Below are 15,053 nucleotides of genomic sequence, written 5' to 3'. Positions count from 1 at the left end.
CACGCTCACAAGCTGCTACCGTGACGCCCTCATTTGCATCTCTTAATGAGAAGGATTAATTAACTGCGGGGAGAGGTGAGGTGGGCCGGTGCGGCACGTCACTCACGTTTTGACGTAGGGGTCAGAGTAGCCGTTGGCGTCCATGGCGGCCAGGTGGGCGCAGCGGATGATGCCCACCAGCAGGCCCTGCTTCTGCGAGCTGTACTTGAGGGAGATGAGGATCCGGCCGCGCTCCTCCAGCGACTTGTCCTCTGTTTTATCTATCTGGGGGGGGGAACACAGCCAGTCCGGGGCTGCTCCGGTGCCGGACGCCCACCACGAGGCCTGCTGGCCTGCGCCTCACTGGCGTTGAGCACGGCTCATACACCGAGATTAAAAGCGGACCAAACGCTGCCTGCTGGCACCTTTCAGGTGTCACACCGCCCCCCTCCCCGCCAGCTCACCGGCAGCTGCTTCTCCAGGCAGATGCTGAAGTTTTTGGTCTGGTTGGGCTTCAGTTTCTTCAGCGGGATCCGCGTCTCCCCGATGAACTCGTTGTGGCGGAACTTGTCCTCGTCGCACACCGAGATCCTGAAAGGAGCATGGGACAGCATGAGTGGGGCTGTGTGGGGGTTCCTTTTCCCCTGATTTTTTTTTTTTCTCCTGTAACAGCTTCCCTTCCTTTCACTGCCTGTTTTTCCTCTCTGTCAGACACTCCTGTTGTCGCCCGTTTCTCACCTTTCCCAACAGGGCCTCGCCTCGCTGGGTCTTGATAAACCCAGGGACAATTCGTGAGGGAGTAAAAGTAGTTACAGATGAATAAATAGTGCCCTGCGATCCCATGTCAGTGGAATGAATTGCACACCATGGCTCTGACCGTGGGTGGGTTATCCATGGATGGCTGGTTTCTCTGTGAGTGGTTTCTCCGTGGATGGTTTCTCCATGGATGGTTTATCTGTGGATGGTTTATCCATGGATGGGTGGTTTCTCCATGGGTGGTTTATCTGTGTGTGGTTTATCTGTGGGTGGTTTCTCCATGGCAGTTTGACCACCAGGGAAGAAGGAGGCAGCGAGGAGCCGTATGGACGGCGTAGCTGAGCTGCACGAGGAACACCAGGCTGGGGGAGCAGGCGGAGGGAGAGGGTTTGGGGAGAAAACCCCAAGAGGGGCCATGGGAGTGCTGCTCTCCAGAAATGGCTGCAGCGTTACTATAGATACCCGCAAGGAAAAGCACCCCACCGCAACAGCAAAATCCTCAAGGAGAATCTGAAATGCAGGCAACATATTTCTTAGTTCCCTTCCTCCTCTCTCTGTTCTCCTTCTCTCCTCTGCTGCCTGTGCACCTGGGGGAGCAGTGCTCGGTGTGGATTTTACCTCTTGAGAACCAGAGCAACAAGATGCCCCACCCTGCGCCTTGTCTGGACGCACCCCAAAAGCACTTCAAGGTGTTAGATGTGCTCGGTCCATCTGACAGCCCCCCCCAGCCCTATAGCCGCCTGGCTGCAGTCCCTCCGCTCCGCTGGTGCGGTATTTGTCACTGGCGGGCCAGTGGTGCATTGGCCCCGTAAGTCAGTGCAGAGGCGTGAGTCAGATCGGCACACAGCTCCGGCCCCAGCCCCTGCCTTTGGAAACAGGCGTAATGCAATTACACTGGCTTGAATTTTATTACGAGGAATCAATGTGATGGAATTTTTATGCCTTGGTTTAGAAAATCAGCTCCATGACAAACAGTGAGCGCACGTCTCCGGCAGCCACCCTCGCTCCCCGTTAGGAGCTCTGTACCGCGAGTATCACCCCCCTCCCGCCTCTCTCTTCATTAAACCCAGTCCCTCGCGCCCTGCTGTCGATCTGACAGCTTCCAGCGAGGGCTTCGGACCTCCGGGCTAAGGCCGTGAAACCGCCGCAGCAGAGAGCTGGGGAGCGCACGGGCGATCGCCGCTCACCCAACTTCTCCTCCCACTCCTCCCGGCCCTGACTCACTGCAGCTCCAGCCACCCCGCAGCTGACTCACGGCTGCTGCCTTCACAGGAGCTCCTCCAGCCTCTTTTCCCTTGTGGGAAGGGGAGAATGGGGTCAGCGAGGAATTTAGCCGAGGCCTCGTACCCTTTCCCTGAACATGCAAGGACGTAAGAGGCGTCGGATGCTGAAGACGCAACGCCCGCCTCTGAGCTCCCCACGGTCCCTATAGCAACTTGGGAGGCTCTCAATGCGGGAGCACGATGCCTTAAGGACAGGCAATGCCTGGAAAGAGACAAAATGGCAAGAGGCAGCATCTGGGACTGTCCAGCAAGGCTGCAGTGCGGGGCTCCAACCAAAACGCCTCCGCGTCTGAGCGCAGGAACCACGGAGCAGTCAGACACCGGCCCGAGGCCGCCCGCAGTTCTGCAGCAGAGCTCGTCCAGGGCTCGTGGTGTAATGCAGTCTGGGACCCCAAATCTCCACGTATCTGCAGTGTGCCTATTAGACCTGATCAAATACTATTTTCTGAATAATATATTTAATGAGTCATGATGTTTGTCAAACACATGATTAAACAAAGAATTCCTGGCATTCGCAGGCACGCTGAATATCATATGAATAATGCATCGCTCCGCCAATATATCTGGATATGAATAATCGTATCCAGTCTCCGGCCAGCTCCGGTATTTATTACGAATACAATCTATTTATTGCCTATTACACGGATAATTTAAATGTAGGCGGCTGCATTCTGCCCACTTCAGTTTCCCCTGCCCTGCAGTGCTGGTGGGGGGCTCCAGTGCTGCTCGGACTCGGGCTAGACTCAAGGATGGTTTGCTTGATGAATGGATGAGACCTTTCAAGATCCTCCCACCTGCTGCATTTCCTGAAATCTGAAGGATGGGGAGGGCTGAGGGGGCTGGTTCATTAACAAAATCCTGCTCGCCAGTCCCTCGGACATCCCACACGTCCCCTCTGCCCCACGGGGACAAGAGACAGCACCTGGGGGCACGGCTGGGGCTGGGCTCAGGGGCAGGAGCAGCCCAGGTGGGCACGGAGGCCATGGGGACCCTTCAACATCTCCCCAGGAGCCGGGAGGAGAAGGCTGGTGGCTTTGATCTGTTATTTTTACAGAGACTCCGTGGTCAGGGCACAGGCGGGCAGGTATCCATGTGAGGAGCTGCGACATGTCCCTTCCACCCGTCTGAAAGGAAGGAAATCCAAGCATGGAACTGAAATAAAAGCTGAGTTCTCTGCCTTGTGGTTCAGTTGTGAGAAGCCTCGTCTCATCTACGCCTGCCTCAGGACAAAGAAACTCTTCTCTGCCGATGCCTTCTGCCGTAAGGATGGAGGAAAGGAAATAGGAGGCTGGGGAATTGCTCTTAAGCAAAATGAAGAGCACTTGAGTTTTAGGCGCTGGCTCCCCCATGCAAGGGAAAGGAACGGAGCCACGGGCCCCAGGAGATCGCGAGATCGAGGGAACTCCATGAGCCGTAGGCAAGGGAACGTGTCCCCACGTACGGAAATGTTGCCAAAGCTGGGAAGGGATGAGGAAAAACATCTCGTGTGAACATTTACACACCCATCTACTTCAGTTCTGTGGAGCCATTTCCAGGCAAGGCGAAGGCCCCGAGCCCCAGCCTCACAGCCACCCCACATCACCAACTCCTCTGCTTTTTTTGCTCGCACAAAAACCTTCCCAGGGCAGCAGCGGGGCCACCCGAGCCTCAGAGCATCCAGCCTGGGTCTGCCAGGAAACCTCCCTGCACAGAGGCAGCGTGAGGCCAGCAAGGCAGAGGCCAGCAGTCCCAGGGGACAGCAAAGCACTGGGCACGGTGGGGGACAGGCAGGTGCAGCACCCCGAAGGTGTGCGTCGGGGCTTTCGCTCCCTGCTGCGTTTCACCAAACGTCTCCCTGCAAACTGATTTCCACGCCTGAGAGGTTGCAAACTTCAAAGCCTGCAGTGAAAAAAAAATAAAAATACCCACCGCTAATAATAATAAAAAACCAGAGGCTTTCCAGCCCGGCAGGCCTGCAGCACTTTCAGCATGACTAATATTTTCCATGTGAAATAACAACCTTGGCGCTCGGTTCCTCATCTGCAGGCACGCTGCAGGCAACAGGTGGGATCTGCCCCGTGCCCCCCGAGCTCTTTTTTTTTTTTTCCCCTGAGGGGAAAATGCTGAACTCTGCCTTCAGATCAAGAGGGTTAGGTGCCAGCCATGGGGCCCTACCGCAGGGTCTTGCGGATCATGTCCTCGTCGGTGATGCCGTAGTAGGTGAGCGTCTCGTTCCAGGTGGGGTTCAGCGTGTTGCGCAGCGTCTTGGTTCGTAGTTTATTCGCCTGGAAGAGCAAAGGAGGAGCGTGGCGAGCGGGACCCCGACCCCTGGGCTGTGGCCGTGGGTGCCCCAAATCCCCCTTCCCGCAGCGGGGCGGCAGCGCAGCACAGCACTTGCTGGCTCATTTGCAAAGCAACCCAGCTCCGCATCCCCCTCCCTGGAAACAAGCAGCGAAACGGGAACCTTGGCAGAGGCAGCGAGAGAGCGGGGATTTCATTTATACAGCAGGAGAGAGAGAGGGGAGGAAAAAAAAAAAAAAGTCTTTTTTCAGGTTCATTAAAAAATACCAATTTGCTGTTCTGGCTGGTTATTTGCATTCCTGCTTCCAGCACAGCTCCTGACTCTGGCTGACTCAAAATAAAAACTCAAAATAACTTCCTGGACGCGCGTTTTGTTAGCAGGGGTAACGCCTCACGGTACTGCAGCTCCGCAGCTGCGGGGGCCGGATCCTGACCCCTCGCCCTATGGCCAGAGGGGGGTGTCCCTGTGAGCCCCCCCCCCCCCTGCAGCCACCCCTGCCCTCGGGCACTGCTACCTGTGGCCACGTCCCCCCCCAGCAGCAATGTTAATCAGTGCATTTGCAGAAACTGGAAATGACAGATAATATCGCTGATGAGAGCGCTCCTGGCTCTCCTGCTTCCAGCGGAACTCGAAATGTGGTTAAAAACTCCCTCTACCGCCCTGAACGTTATGAATTAATTCAGCTGAACCGTAACAAGTAAACATACCTCCCCCCAAAAGGTCTTTCCTTTAGTGTAAAATAAGAGCACAATTAATATTCATAACACATAGATTTAGCATTTAAATTCCACATCCCCATCAGTTACACCGCGCTCTCACTACACATCAATATCTTTAATTACTCTTCTCTCCAGCAAGCGCTGAGCTTAAGTAGATGGAAATATTTCCCTTACGATTTATACCCTGCTTTATTAGGATCTGAGGGGTTTTAAATGCAAAAGGAGAAGGAAAACCAAACCACCAAACTAAACCAGAGCTGGTTTCTCCCCACGCTCGGGGCTGTCCCAGGACCTCATGAGCCCGATGCCTGCACCCAGTGCTGCTGGGCAGGGGCTGCAGGGAGGCATCACGGCCCCCAGGAGACCCGTGGTCCCTCCAGGATGCTCCAGCAGCCCCTCGGGGCACTGCTGCTCACGGGGGAACCATCACCAGGCTCCCAAGGGAAATTCCTGGGAAGGGAGAGGGAAGTGAAAGGCGTCTCACCTTGCTGGCTCCGGGAAGCAAGTGCAATTTGACGTAGGGGTCGGCCAAACCATTATGGTCCATCGGCTTCAGGCCCTGGAGAGGGAAGAGCAGCAGGAGTCAGAGCAGCAGCGGCACCGGCGCTGCCCTGGGAGGCAGAGCCGCCCGCGGGGTGCTCTCACTGAGCCCAGCCCCTGATGCCCATTTCCATGGGGCATCTCCAGGCCGTGGAGCCATCGCGTGGTGCCCCGGGAGCAAGGAGGGAGGAGAGCAGGATCGGTGCCGGACCCAGGCTGTGTGGCAAAAGCAGAGCACGCCCAGGGCTCCCCTGTGGCATCACATTGGCCACCGTGCACCTCCGCTGCCAGAGCAGCTGACTCTGACACCCTGCTCGCAATTAATTTGGGGATTAGGGAAATCAGTGCAGCGATCTTCGTGGCTTAAAATTACAGGGTTTTGTCATTTAATAATCGCTTACGAGCAAACACACACCTCTGCTGTTGTGCTCTTCCCCTGCAGCGCTCCCCAGGGCGCGAAGGCGCCGTCCTCCAGCTCAGTGGCACGGCACCGCTGGTGGCACGACCGCGGTCGGAGCCTGGTGCCCACGGGTGCTGGAGCACGGCCACCAGGAAGCCCTCACGGTGCCCCTCACTGATGGGTTTTTACCCGACCCCACTGCTCTCACGGGACGACATGGATCGTGCTTGCTCTGGAGCTCTGGGCAGAGGGGATGAGGCTGCTCTGCCCCGTGGCCTCTGAACGACCGGGGCTGGAAATGCTCAGGGGCCGTGCCCCAAACCAGCACAAAGCCATAACAATGTGCACAGACACAAACTCCACAGGGAAGGGAAGCAACATAATGGCACGACACACGGAGCCTCATTTTTACTGGTCCTCAGTGGAAACCACAGCGGTCCCACCAAAAACAGCCCTGGGCTGCTCCAGCCCAGCTGTGGGAGCCCTTCAGGGGCTGTTCCCCAGTGCCTGAGGGCACACCTTGGCCGGCAGGACAGAAAGAGAGACATCTGGGCACAGAAACCAGACTGAGGGATGCTCACGGGTCGCCAGGCCCCTAGTGCAGAGTGTCTGGTGCCTGGGATCGAGGCGCGTTTGTATGGCTGCTGCTGGAGTGGCCGTGCGCAATGGAGGCACAATGATGGAGACCAGGTTTGGGGCAAATCGGAGGGGCAGATGATGGGGTAAATCACTTGGCATATGGGATAACACACCCAGCTGCACGCCGGCAGCCCTGGCTGGCCAGGTTTGCACAGCCCAGGACCTTGGGACCAGCTGCCAACCCCGGGCAGGGCTCCGCATCCACGCTGCCCTGGGGCCAGGCGGCCAAACGAGGCGCAGCGAAGAGGATTTGGCTCCTCCGCCAGAGCCAGAAGGATTAAAAAATATCATCAGCAAATGTAGGCTAAATGGCTCTGTTTCAACAGCATTGCAGCTCAGGTCACCTCCCTGGCCCAGACAAAGGGGAACGTGGCAAACACGGAGGATGGGAGGCAGGTGCCAGCTGCGGCTCCGCGGGCGTCCACGGCACACGAGGACAGCCCTGGCTCCTGGGGACCCAGGGGAATGGGATCACCGGTTGCTCATAGCAGAGAGAAGTGAATCCCGCCCACAGGCTCCCGCAGCGGGGCTGCCCCACCTGCCCGGCTGCTGCGTGGAAAACGAAGCCGTAAGCGAGCGAGCAAATTCCCATGAAAATGGATGGAGGGAGACAGGCAGCGCTGTAATTCACCCATCAAATCAGCTCAATTAAATTACCTTCTGAGGAGGCTATTTAAGGCTTTTTTAACAGATGTGCTACGGAGGATGGGGTGGCAGGAGCCTGGAAAATGGCTCCTAATGCTACGTCTGGCTCCCTCCCACGTCGCTCTGCGCGGGTTCGGCACCGGCGGGATGTAACGCGATGGCTCTGCCCCGCAGGGACACACGGGTGACTGCGCCATTGCCCCCTCTGCTTGGAGGGCCCTAAATCTCCTCTAAGAGAGCTGAGAGGCGGAGGCAGGGTGGCCAAAGGCTCCCCAAGCCCCACGCTGGGGACGAAGTAACCCACCGGCTCCACCAGCACGGCCCTGTGCCGATCAGCCCTCCCTGGGGCACCGATGCTGCGCACGCCTTTCCCCTTCTTCTCCCCAGCTCCGAAATCCCCTCCGCAATCCCGAAATCCCTGCTGCGATCCCGTGGGGACCGACGGCCCCGCCGCTGCCAGCTGCACTCTGTGCCACTGCCATTTAGCTAATCAATAGGATTTAATTACGAGGCGGGCTAATCGGGCTGCCTATTAACGCCACGCTTGAGGCACGCAGAAATCGCAGGAGGAGGCTTCGTGCCAGCAGCATCCCCCCGTGGCCGGCAAGCTGCCGCTGCCCAAGCCCAGCCCCTGGTGCCTCTTCCCAGCCCAGGGGTGCTGCGTGTCCCTGCTTTGCAGGGAGCCGTGTTGGCCCTCGCAGATGGGCACGTCAAGAAATCACAGCCAAAGGCTTCCCCAGAGCGTGCTCAAAACAAAGGAGTTGTGTTTGGAGGAGCTTGAGGCCTCCCGGAGAAAAGGGGGTGACATCGGTGTCCCCGCCGGGGCCAGGAGCTGCAGCTGTGGCCGCCGGCTCCCGCGGCTCGGAGCTGGGAACGTCCCCGCGGTGATAAATATGGATGAGCAAATTCATAAGCCGTGTGCCGTGCGGATCTCCAGGGCTCGGCTGCGGGTTCGTGGGGGCGCATCCAGGCGCTCGGCAGGGTGGAAGCTCCCGGGTATCCTCCAGGAGCCCCCCGCTGCAGGCCGTGGGCCTGGCACGGTCACAGGGCAGTGCCATTGTGTCACCGTGGCTTTGCCCAGCGTTGTCTGGGGATCACCCGTGACTCCTTCCTCCCAAAAGCAGGAGCCCAGCGGAGCTACGGGACAGCACAGCGGTGTCTGCGCTGCCCCACGGCCCTGTAGGCCCTGCAGGGATCGGTGCAGCACGCTGGGCTTGGTTGAGCTGAGCAGAAAATGAGACCCAAACGGCCATGTGCTGTGCCAGGGTACAGCCCGCGGCACCTCGTGTTATCCAGGTCCTTCTCCATCCCGTTTCGGGAGGGCAGAGCTCTGTGCTATTAGGGAAACCGAGGCACAAAGTGCCCCAGCAGGGCAGCCCCCTGGAAGCACTGACCTGCAAACCGAGCAGCTGGTGGCTGCAGAGCAGAAAATCGGAGTTGGACCAAGACGGATCAGATTTAACTGAGGAGGGAGGTTATCCAGAGGAGGAAGAAAAACCCTTCTAAGGCGGCTGACGCCGTGCAGCCCCGCGGGACCCGCACGTCCCGGCACTGCCCCGCTGCCCGCGGCGCTGCCCGGCCACCACGGCCCCGCTGCAGCGCCTGGCGTCTGCGCAGCCACAGCCAGCTCCCACCGCCGGCAGCCGGGGTCCTGGCCCTTACCTTTCTGTAGTCAAGTTTTGGCAGCTTTCCCCAGGCGAGAGATGAAATGAGAGCGAGCAGATGGCAATGTAAATAAAAGAGAAAAATGGGAGAATGAGAGCAGAATGGAAATGAACAGGACTGCAACGCTTGAATGTCAGAGCGGCGGGGGGGGCTGGCCCACCCGCGGGCAGGGCCTAGGGCTGTATTTAGGGGGGTCAGCTGCTGCTGTTCCCTTACAGCCCCACTCCAGGGCATGGTTGGACCAGGGATCTCCTTCCTCAGCCCTGCCTTCACTCTCGCTGCTGTCAGAGCCTCCTCCTCCTCGTGGGGCTCCTTCCTCCCCATCTTCCTCCCGCTGCAAACCCGAGCAGAAAAACCCTGCTTGGCTCCGCTCCCGAGCGCTACGAGGAAAACCCGACCCGAGGCTGCCCAGCAGCTGCGTGCAGCCAGAGCCGAGCTGTGGTGCCCCTGGTCCTGCTCCCGACGGGTGCGCACACCCAGCACCCAGCACCCAGAGAGGGGCTCTGCTCCGGGGTGGGGGCCGCAGGTAATCCAGTTGTCCTTGAGCATCCTCAGAAGGGGAACGGTCCCCTGGGGGTCACCTGCAGCCCCCCCCAGCCCTTCCCAAGGCTGCAGGGCCGGGGGTCTCCCTCCAGGCCCCCCCCGGGCTGGGTGAAGCAGGGAGGAGCTGAGCAGCGCCCTGAAGCCATGTGCCCAAAGGCAGAGTCAGGGCCTCCGCTGTCTGTTTCTGCTCCAAAACGTGCAAAAAAGAAAAAAAAAAAAAAAAGCCCAACAAAACAACAACAACAAAAAACCCTAATTGCTTCAATCACGCAGACGGCAAAGGAGCTGAGGCAGAGCACTTTGTGGCAGTGATTAGCAGCATTTAAAAGAGCCATTTATAAACTGACAGCCGGTCACAGCGTCAAGTAAATAACAACATCGGGTTGGGTGCTCTGGTGAAAGCCATAAATAGCTGCAGCCGGCTCGGCACGGGGACAGGGACAGGGATGGGGACGGGGACGGGCGAACAGCTCCATCCCATGGGACTGGGGCTGGAGATGGTGCGGGCATGGGGCTGGAGAAGCGGCTGGGGGCAGCAGAGCCCCGGCTGAGCCCCTGTCACCCCCTGCTTTCGGCAGGGCTCCGGCGTCCCCGTATCGCCCCACGGGGCTGGTCAGCTCCACGTACCTTGGCTTTGTTGATGGTGCAGTGCAGAGCGTTGTTCTCCTGGTCGTAGAGCAAGCTGAAATCCAGCGTCCCCAGCGCGGCTGCAAGAGACACAAGAGGCTGTGAACCAGAGGGACCAGCACCGCTGGCTCCTCGCCCTGTAACACGCAGGGAGTGGATGAAGATGCTACAAAAAGGCGAAGCATCCTCCAAGTAAGCCCCGGTACGAGGCGGTGTGGCTGGCACGTCCCGCAAGGCTTCATCCTGGGGGTCTCCCCATCCCCAGGGCTCCTCTCTGGGGGGAGCCGGGCAGCGTGGCACATCCCGCACCTCCTGCGGCGCTGCTGGCGTGCCCGCCGTGTGTATTTGCACGCTGACACCTTTGAACGAATGAGCCACCAGTGGGACCCATTCCCAGCTCCGGTTTGGCTGCGAACTGTAAATTAAGCCCAGTGAGAATGGAAATACTTTTACGGGTAAGATGAAAAACATCAACAGCCCTCAGCCAGAGCGGGTCCCTCACGGCATCGGCAACCCAGCTGCGGCCGCGGCGGTGCTCGGGGCCGAGGGGAAGGGGCGGGAGGGCAGCGCAGAGCAGGAGCCTCAGCAGCAGAAGTAAACTGGGTTTGAGAAATTCTCTCCCTCTGGACTGAGCAAGTCGCACGAAGGCAAAGCAACAGAAAAGCCTTAAAAAGGCACGCTTTCCTAAAATGTGCTCAAACCTTCACCAAGGCCCCCCAGACCCAATCCCCACGTGGATCAGCATCTCCCCCAGCATGGCCTCACCTGCCAGCAGCCTTCAGCCCCCCCCGGGGGCTCCAGCCTGTGCTTTGCTGTGCCCACCTTCCCCTACTGGGTCCTCCCGAGCATCCTGCGCTGCCTCCCGGGCACCCGCGCCTCCCCACGGCGCACACAGGGCCAGAGCAGCCAAAAAACCCAACACCACACAACATAAAACCCGAAATAATTTTGCTCAACATCAAGGCAGGGTTTGCTGCCCGGGAGGTAAGCTGGACAAACTCCGTGGCAGGACATCAGGGGCCTGATTTCCAGCAGCGGTGCCGAGGGGGGCGGCGGACGTGCAGGGGACCAAAACCTCCATGCGGTGATTTCACGGTGATCTTCCAGCCTGAACAAGCGTTTGCCTGCTAGCAAACAAAAACCGCTGCTCCAGAGCAAATATTTTGTCTTCAAAGCAAAGAAGAAAAATATTAAAAGTGGGGTTTGTGCCAGAATAACGTGCCCCCCCCTTGCTCTGGAGTAATTTCATGGCGCGTTAGCTGCTGGCTCAGGTAAGCCATGAATCAGTGGGGTTCGCCTGCCAGGCTCGGGGAGATGGAAGCGATGCAGGGTGAGGCCAAATCTGCAACACCTCGTGTGTCACCCCTGGGCTGGGCCCAAGGGGCCCCTGCTGAGCAGTCGCCACCCAAATTGTGCTGCCAGCAAGGCTCCAAACTGCCCGTGGGGCTGGCGGCGCGGGTGGGGAGGTGGAAGCTGTGCATGGCAGCGTGCAAGCACCAGCGGCACCGGTCCCATGGCTTGTGGAAAAGTCATCAAACCTTGATAAAGCCGGGATTTTGCTCATGGAAGATGAACCCTCTGCTCTCACAGGCTCTCCATCCTCACCTGCCCTTTAGCCAGCCGCCGCCCGCCAGCCCCAGAAGGGGGCCGCGGCTTAGCCGGCTGGATTTGGCAGTTTATAAAACAAATTAAAAGCTTGGCGTGGAAACAGGGTTTGGCCAGGAAATGCCGGCAGAGCCTCCTGTCCCCTTGGCGCGGCAACCTGCCCCAGGGCGCAGCGAGCCCGGCCCCAGCAGGACGGGCGGCACGGGCAGGGGTGCACGGCCCCTGCACAGCTCTCCCCCAGCCTGGGGAGGGTCCTGCTCCCCGCAGGGATATGTGCTGTCGATGGTGAGCTCCCATTCCCAAGAAGGGGGTCCGCCTTCGTCAGAGGGACGCAGAAACATCATCGGCATGTGTTGCACTAATTGCTTAAAAGCGCGGCCGTATGGAAGTGACAAAAGGGATCAGGGTGACGTGGGGGACTTGGCAGCCGCGGCGCTGCAGCAGGAGCCTGGAGCCTGGCGGGGGCTGCAGGATGCGGCCCCGCAGGGGCACGGCCATGGGCACAGCCACGGCCGAGCTGCAGGGTGAGAGCCTGCAAAGCTCGTGGGATCCCACCGGGTGGTGAGCACGGGGCCAAGGCTGGTGCTCGAGCTGTGAGCATCCCCGGGGTCACACCGAGCCTCTGGGCAGCAGGATTGGGCCCAGAGCCGCCGGGCGCAGCGGCCACGCAGTCGGCTTTGAACAAAGCCCTCGGCCAAGCAGGCGAGATGCCCTGCTTTTGTTGTTTTTTTCCCCCTCCCAGCCTTCCTCGCAGCTGAGAAGGAAGTAGATTGTGCTGTTAATTAGGGGAGCGAGTGCCTAAAAAAGAAAAGGGCAGCAATTAGACGAGAAGCGCTGTTACCAGACATATTTAACTCTACTGGGCTATTCTGAATGCTGCCCTCTAATCACACGGACTGCAAATAAAAAAATATAAATAAATGCCTTTGTCAGGCATTACAAAGGCAGCTTAGCGCTCTCCAGGCAGCAGGCAGGATGTATCATTATTATTGCGATTATTCTGCTCCAGTGATAAAATAACTATTAGGAGACGTGAACTCATTAGCAGGGTCTGACCCTCCTTCTTGGCCGCAGATCAGGAGAGATTGATGGGAAGGTGCCAGCCCCAGGGCCGGCACTCAGCGCAGGCTCTGCAAAGAAAAATAAATCTGACTCGTGCAGGAACGCGGCCTCTTCCCCCACCGGCCTTTGGGCATTTTGATTAATTCAGCGGGCCGCAAAATTATCAGCGGCCAGACCGTGTGGCTCCAGGCTCGGCCGTGGCACACGTCTGGAGCCTGGGGGCAGCGCGGGGTCCTGGCCCGGCGCGGGGTCCTGCGCCCCCAGGGGATGGTCCCTGTGGTTTATAGCTGATATCTGCCATCGGCACCCAGGCTGATGGGGAGCTTCTATTTATACCTGTGGGGATAAATCTGGGTGCTGCTCCCTAGCAGGTCCCTGGCCATGTGGGCAAGGCGCCCTCATCCAGAGGCAGATCCGGCCCCTCGCTGGCTGGGGACACGCGAGGGGGAAGAGTTCCTCTGCCCGAGAGATGCTGGAGATGGCAAAGAGGCACCAGCGCTTGCAGAGCAGCCCCAGAAACTTCAACAAAGCCCGGCAGCGATCGCTTGTGAGGGTGTTTCACCTTCCAAACTTGGGGAAGCTTCTGCAACACGACTGCTGTTGGAAAGCCCAGCAAGGCTAGGCGCTGGGAGAAAGCAAGGTGTGCGCTAAAAACTGCTCTAGAACTAATTAAAAAGGAGTCCAAAAGCCGTAAGTCCCTCTGCTTATCAGCATTGCTGCTCCCAAGATAATCTGCTCATGGATTTTGTGCCAGGGAGATCAGAGTGGAGCAGTAAAGAGACTGCTGGGGATTGTCTGGATTAGTGCTCCCTTACAGAAAGCACAGGTTCAGTAACCTTCAGACCGGGTGTTTTTTAATGCACTATAAAAGATAGGTCCCCATTCTTCCATTGCTTTAATTTTCCTCTGCAATGGAGATAATTTTAAAGGTCCTGAAAGGCAGCAAGTAATTCTGTGCACTTACAGCCCCACGTGAAATGTCAGTAAATGACTCCTCAGGAGGAACAGAAATAATTTTTGCCGTTTCCAAGCCGGGCAGCTGCCTCAGCAGGCACGTGCGAGGAGCGACTGACTCCCTGCGCCACGGGGAGCGAGGCTCCGACAGCCCCTGGGGTAATTCCTGGAAACAGCCCTGGGAACCACCCTGAGCTGCTCCGTGACAAAGGGACAAAGTATTTGGGACATGTCCCGAAGGCAGCACGCTGTCCTGGGACACAGACACTGGGCAGGATGCCCTGGTCCTGCTCAAAAGCCCAGCAGGGACCAGATCCAGCGCCCAGGCAGGAGGCCTCCCCACCCGGGGAGCTCCGGGGATGGCACAGGTTGGTGGTTGAAGGCAACAGGAACAGGAGTGAGGAACGAGCACAAGTCTTCCTTCTCGCAACTGCTCCCTGCCTCGGAGTGGGTTTTTTTACTTAAAATCTATGACAATTAATATTTCTTCATTTCCCAGACACAGTGCCAGCCCCTGGCAAGCTCCAGAGCAGGGAGCTGCTTCTCCACGAGGCTGGTTGATGGATGCTCATCAGCTCTTCTGTCTTCTCCAGGAGGAGTGTTCAGAGGAACACTTATCTGCTCAGAACAGTTCAGAGATGCAATTATGTTTTACAGCACTAAATGGTCCCTGATGTCAGCAGCAATTAGACTTTCAGCAATTTCAATTTAGAGATGGCCTTCAAACCTCTCCCTCTCTCTCCCTTTAATGAAATACGGTATTGCAATTAACAACCCCCCAAAATTGCCTTCAGTGTTAAATACAAAGATGAAAGATCCGGGAAGCCCTCGGGCACGGGGCACCGGGGAAGGGAGGAGGGTGGCAGGGCAGGTTTGTCCCCAGCTCCCCAGGGATGACGCCCGGGGTCCGGCACCTGCGCACGCGCCGTTGGCTCCGGCAGAGCCACGCTCCAGGCTCCGCCGCCATCAGCGGTTTGTTTAGTTTCACGAGCAAAAAATACTTCTTTTGGTCTTATCTGGATTGAAAAGACGATTCAAAGGTTATAAATAGCAGTGGCAGCATATGCTAAGGAGCCGTGTTTCAGAAGTAAATATCCTCATCCTCCCGGCGCATGCTTCCCCTCCATCTCCCCTTCTTCCTCCTGCTGCCTGGCCACGAGCACCGCCAGGCGACTCGGAAATTCAGTGCCCCGCCAGACCTTTGGTCCTCTTTACGTCTTTAAGCAGCCAGTAATTAATAACTGCCTTACGACTTTCCTGCCTCATCATCATCTTTGCTCAAAATAAGAGTCTTTCTAAATAACTTTGGTGGCGTTGCTTCCAGCCGGCGTCACGAGCCGTGAGCTCTCATCTGG

General features: G+C 58.0%; 2 protein-coding genes across 8 annotated transcripts in view; both read right to left on the bottom strand.

The window, feature by feature from the left end:
* DOC2B (double C2 domain beta) overlaps positions 1-15,053 on the bottom strand; it is a 31,115-nt gene that overhangs the window by 3,128 nt on the left and 12,934 nt on the right. The window contains exons 2-6 of the mRNA XM_013196449.3: positions 10,078-10,157; positions 5,503-5,577; positions 4,173-4,282; positions 444-570; positions 107-264 (exon numbers count right to left, since the gene is read on the bottom strand). Coding sequence (XP_013051903.3) covers positions 107-264; positions 444-570; positions 4,173-4,282; positions 5,503-5,577; positions 10,078-10,157 — 550 coding nt within the window. The remainder of the gene's footprint in view (positions 1-106; positions 265-443; positions 571-4,172; positions 4,283-5,502; positions 5,578-10,077; positions 10,158-15,053) is intronic.
* Positions 5,499-15,053, bottom strand: part of RPH3AL (rabphilin 3A like (without C2 domains)) — a 65,482-nt gene continuing 55,927 nt past the window's right edge. For all 7 annotated transcript variants that reach the window (XM_048074109.2, XM_066979829.1, XM_048074110.2 and 4 more), the window contains 3 exons: positions 10,078-10,157; positions 8,905-8,928; positions 5,499-5,577 (listed from right to left, as the gene is read on the bottom strand). The gene's annotated coding sequence lies outside the window, so the exon portion shown is untranslated. The remainder of the gene's footprint in view (positions 5,578-8,904; positions 8,929-10,077; positions 10,158-15,053) is intronic.

The sequence above is a fragment of the Anser cygnoides genome, chromosome 18 (genome assembly GCF_040182565.1).
Source record: "Anser cygnoides isolate HZ-2024a breed goose chromosome 18, Taihu_goose_T2T_genome, whole genome shotgun sequence".
NCBI lineage: Eukaryota > Metazoa > Chordata > Aves > Anseriformes > Anatidae > Anser > Anser cygnoides.
This window is presented reverse-complemented; position numbering and strand designations above follow the sequence as displayed.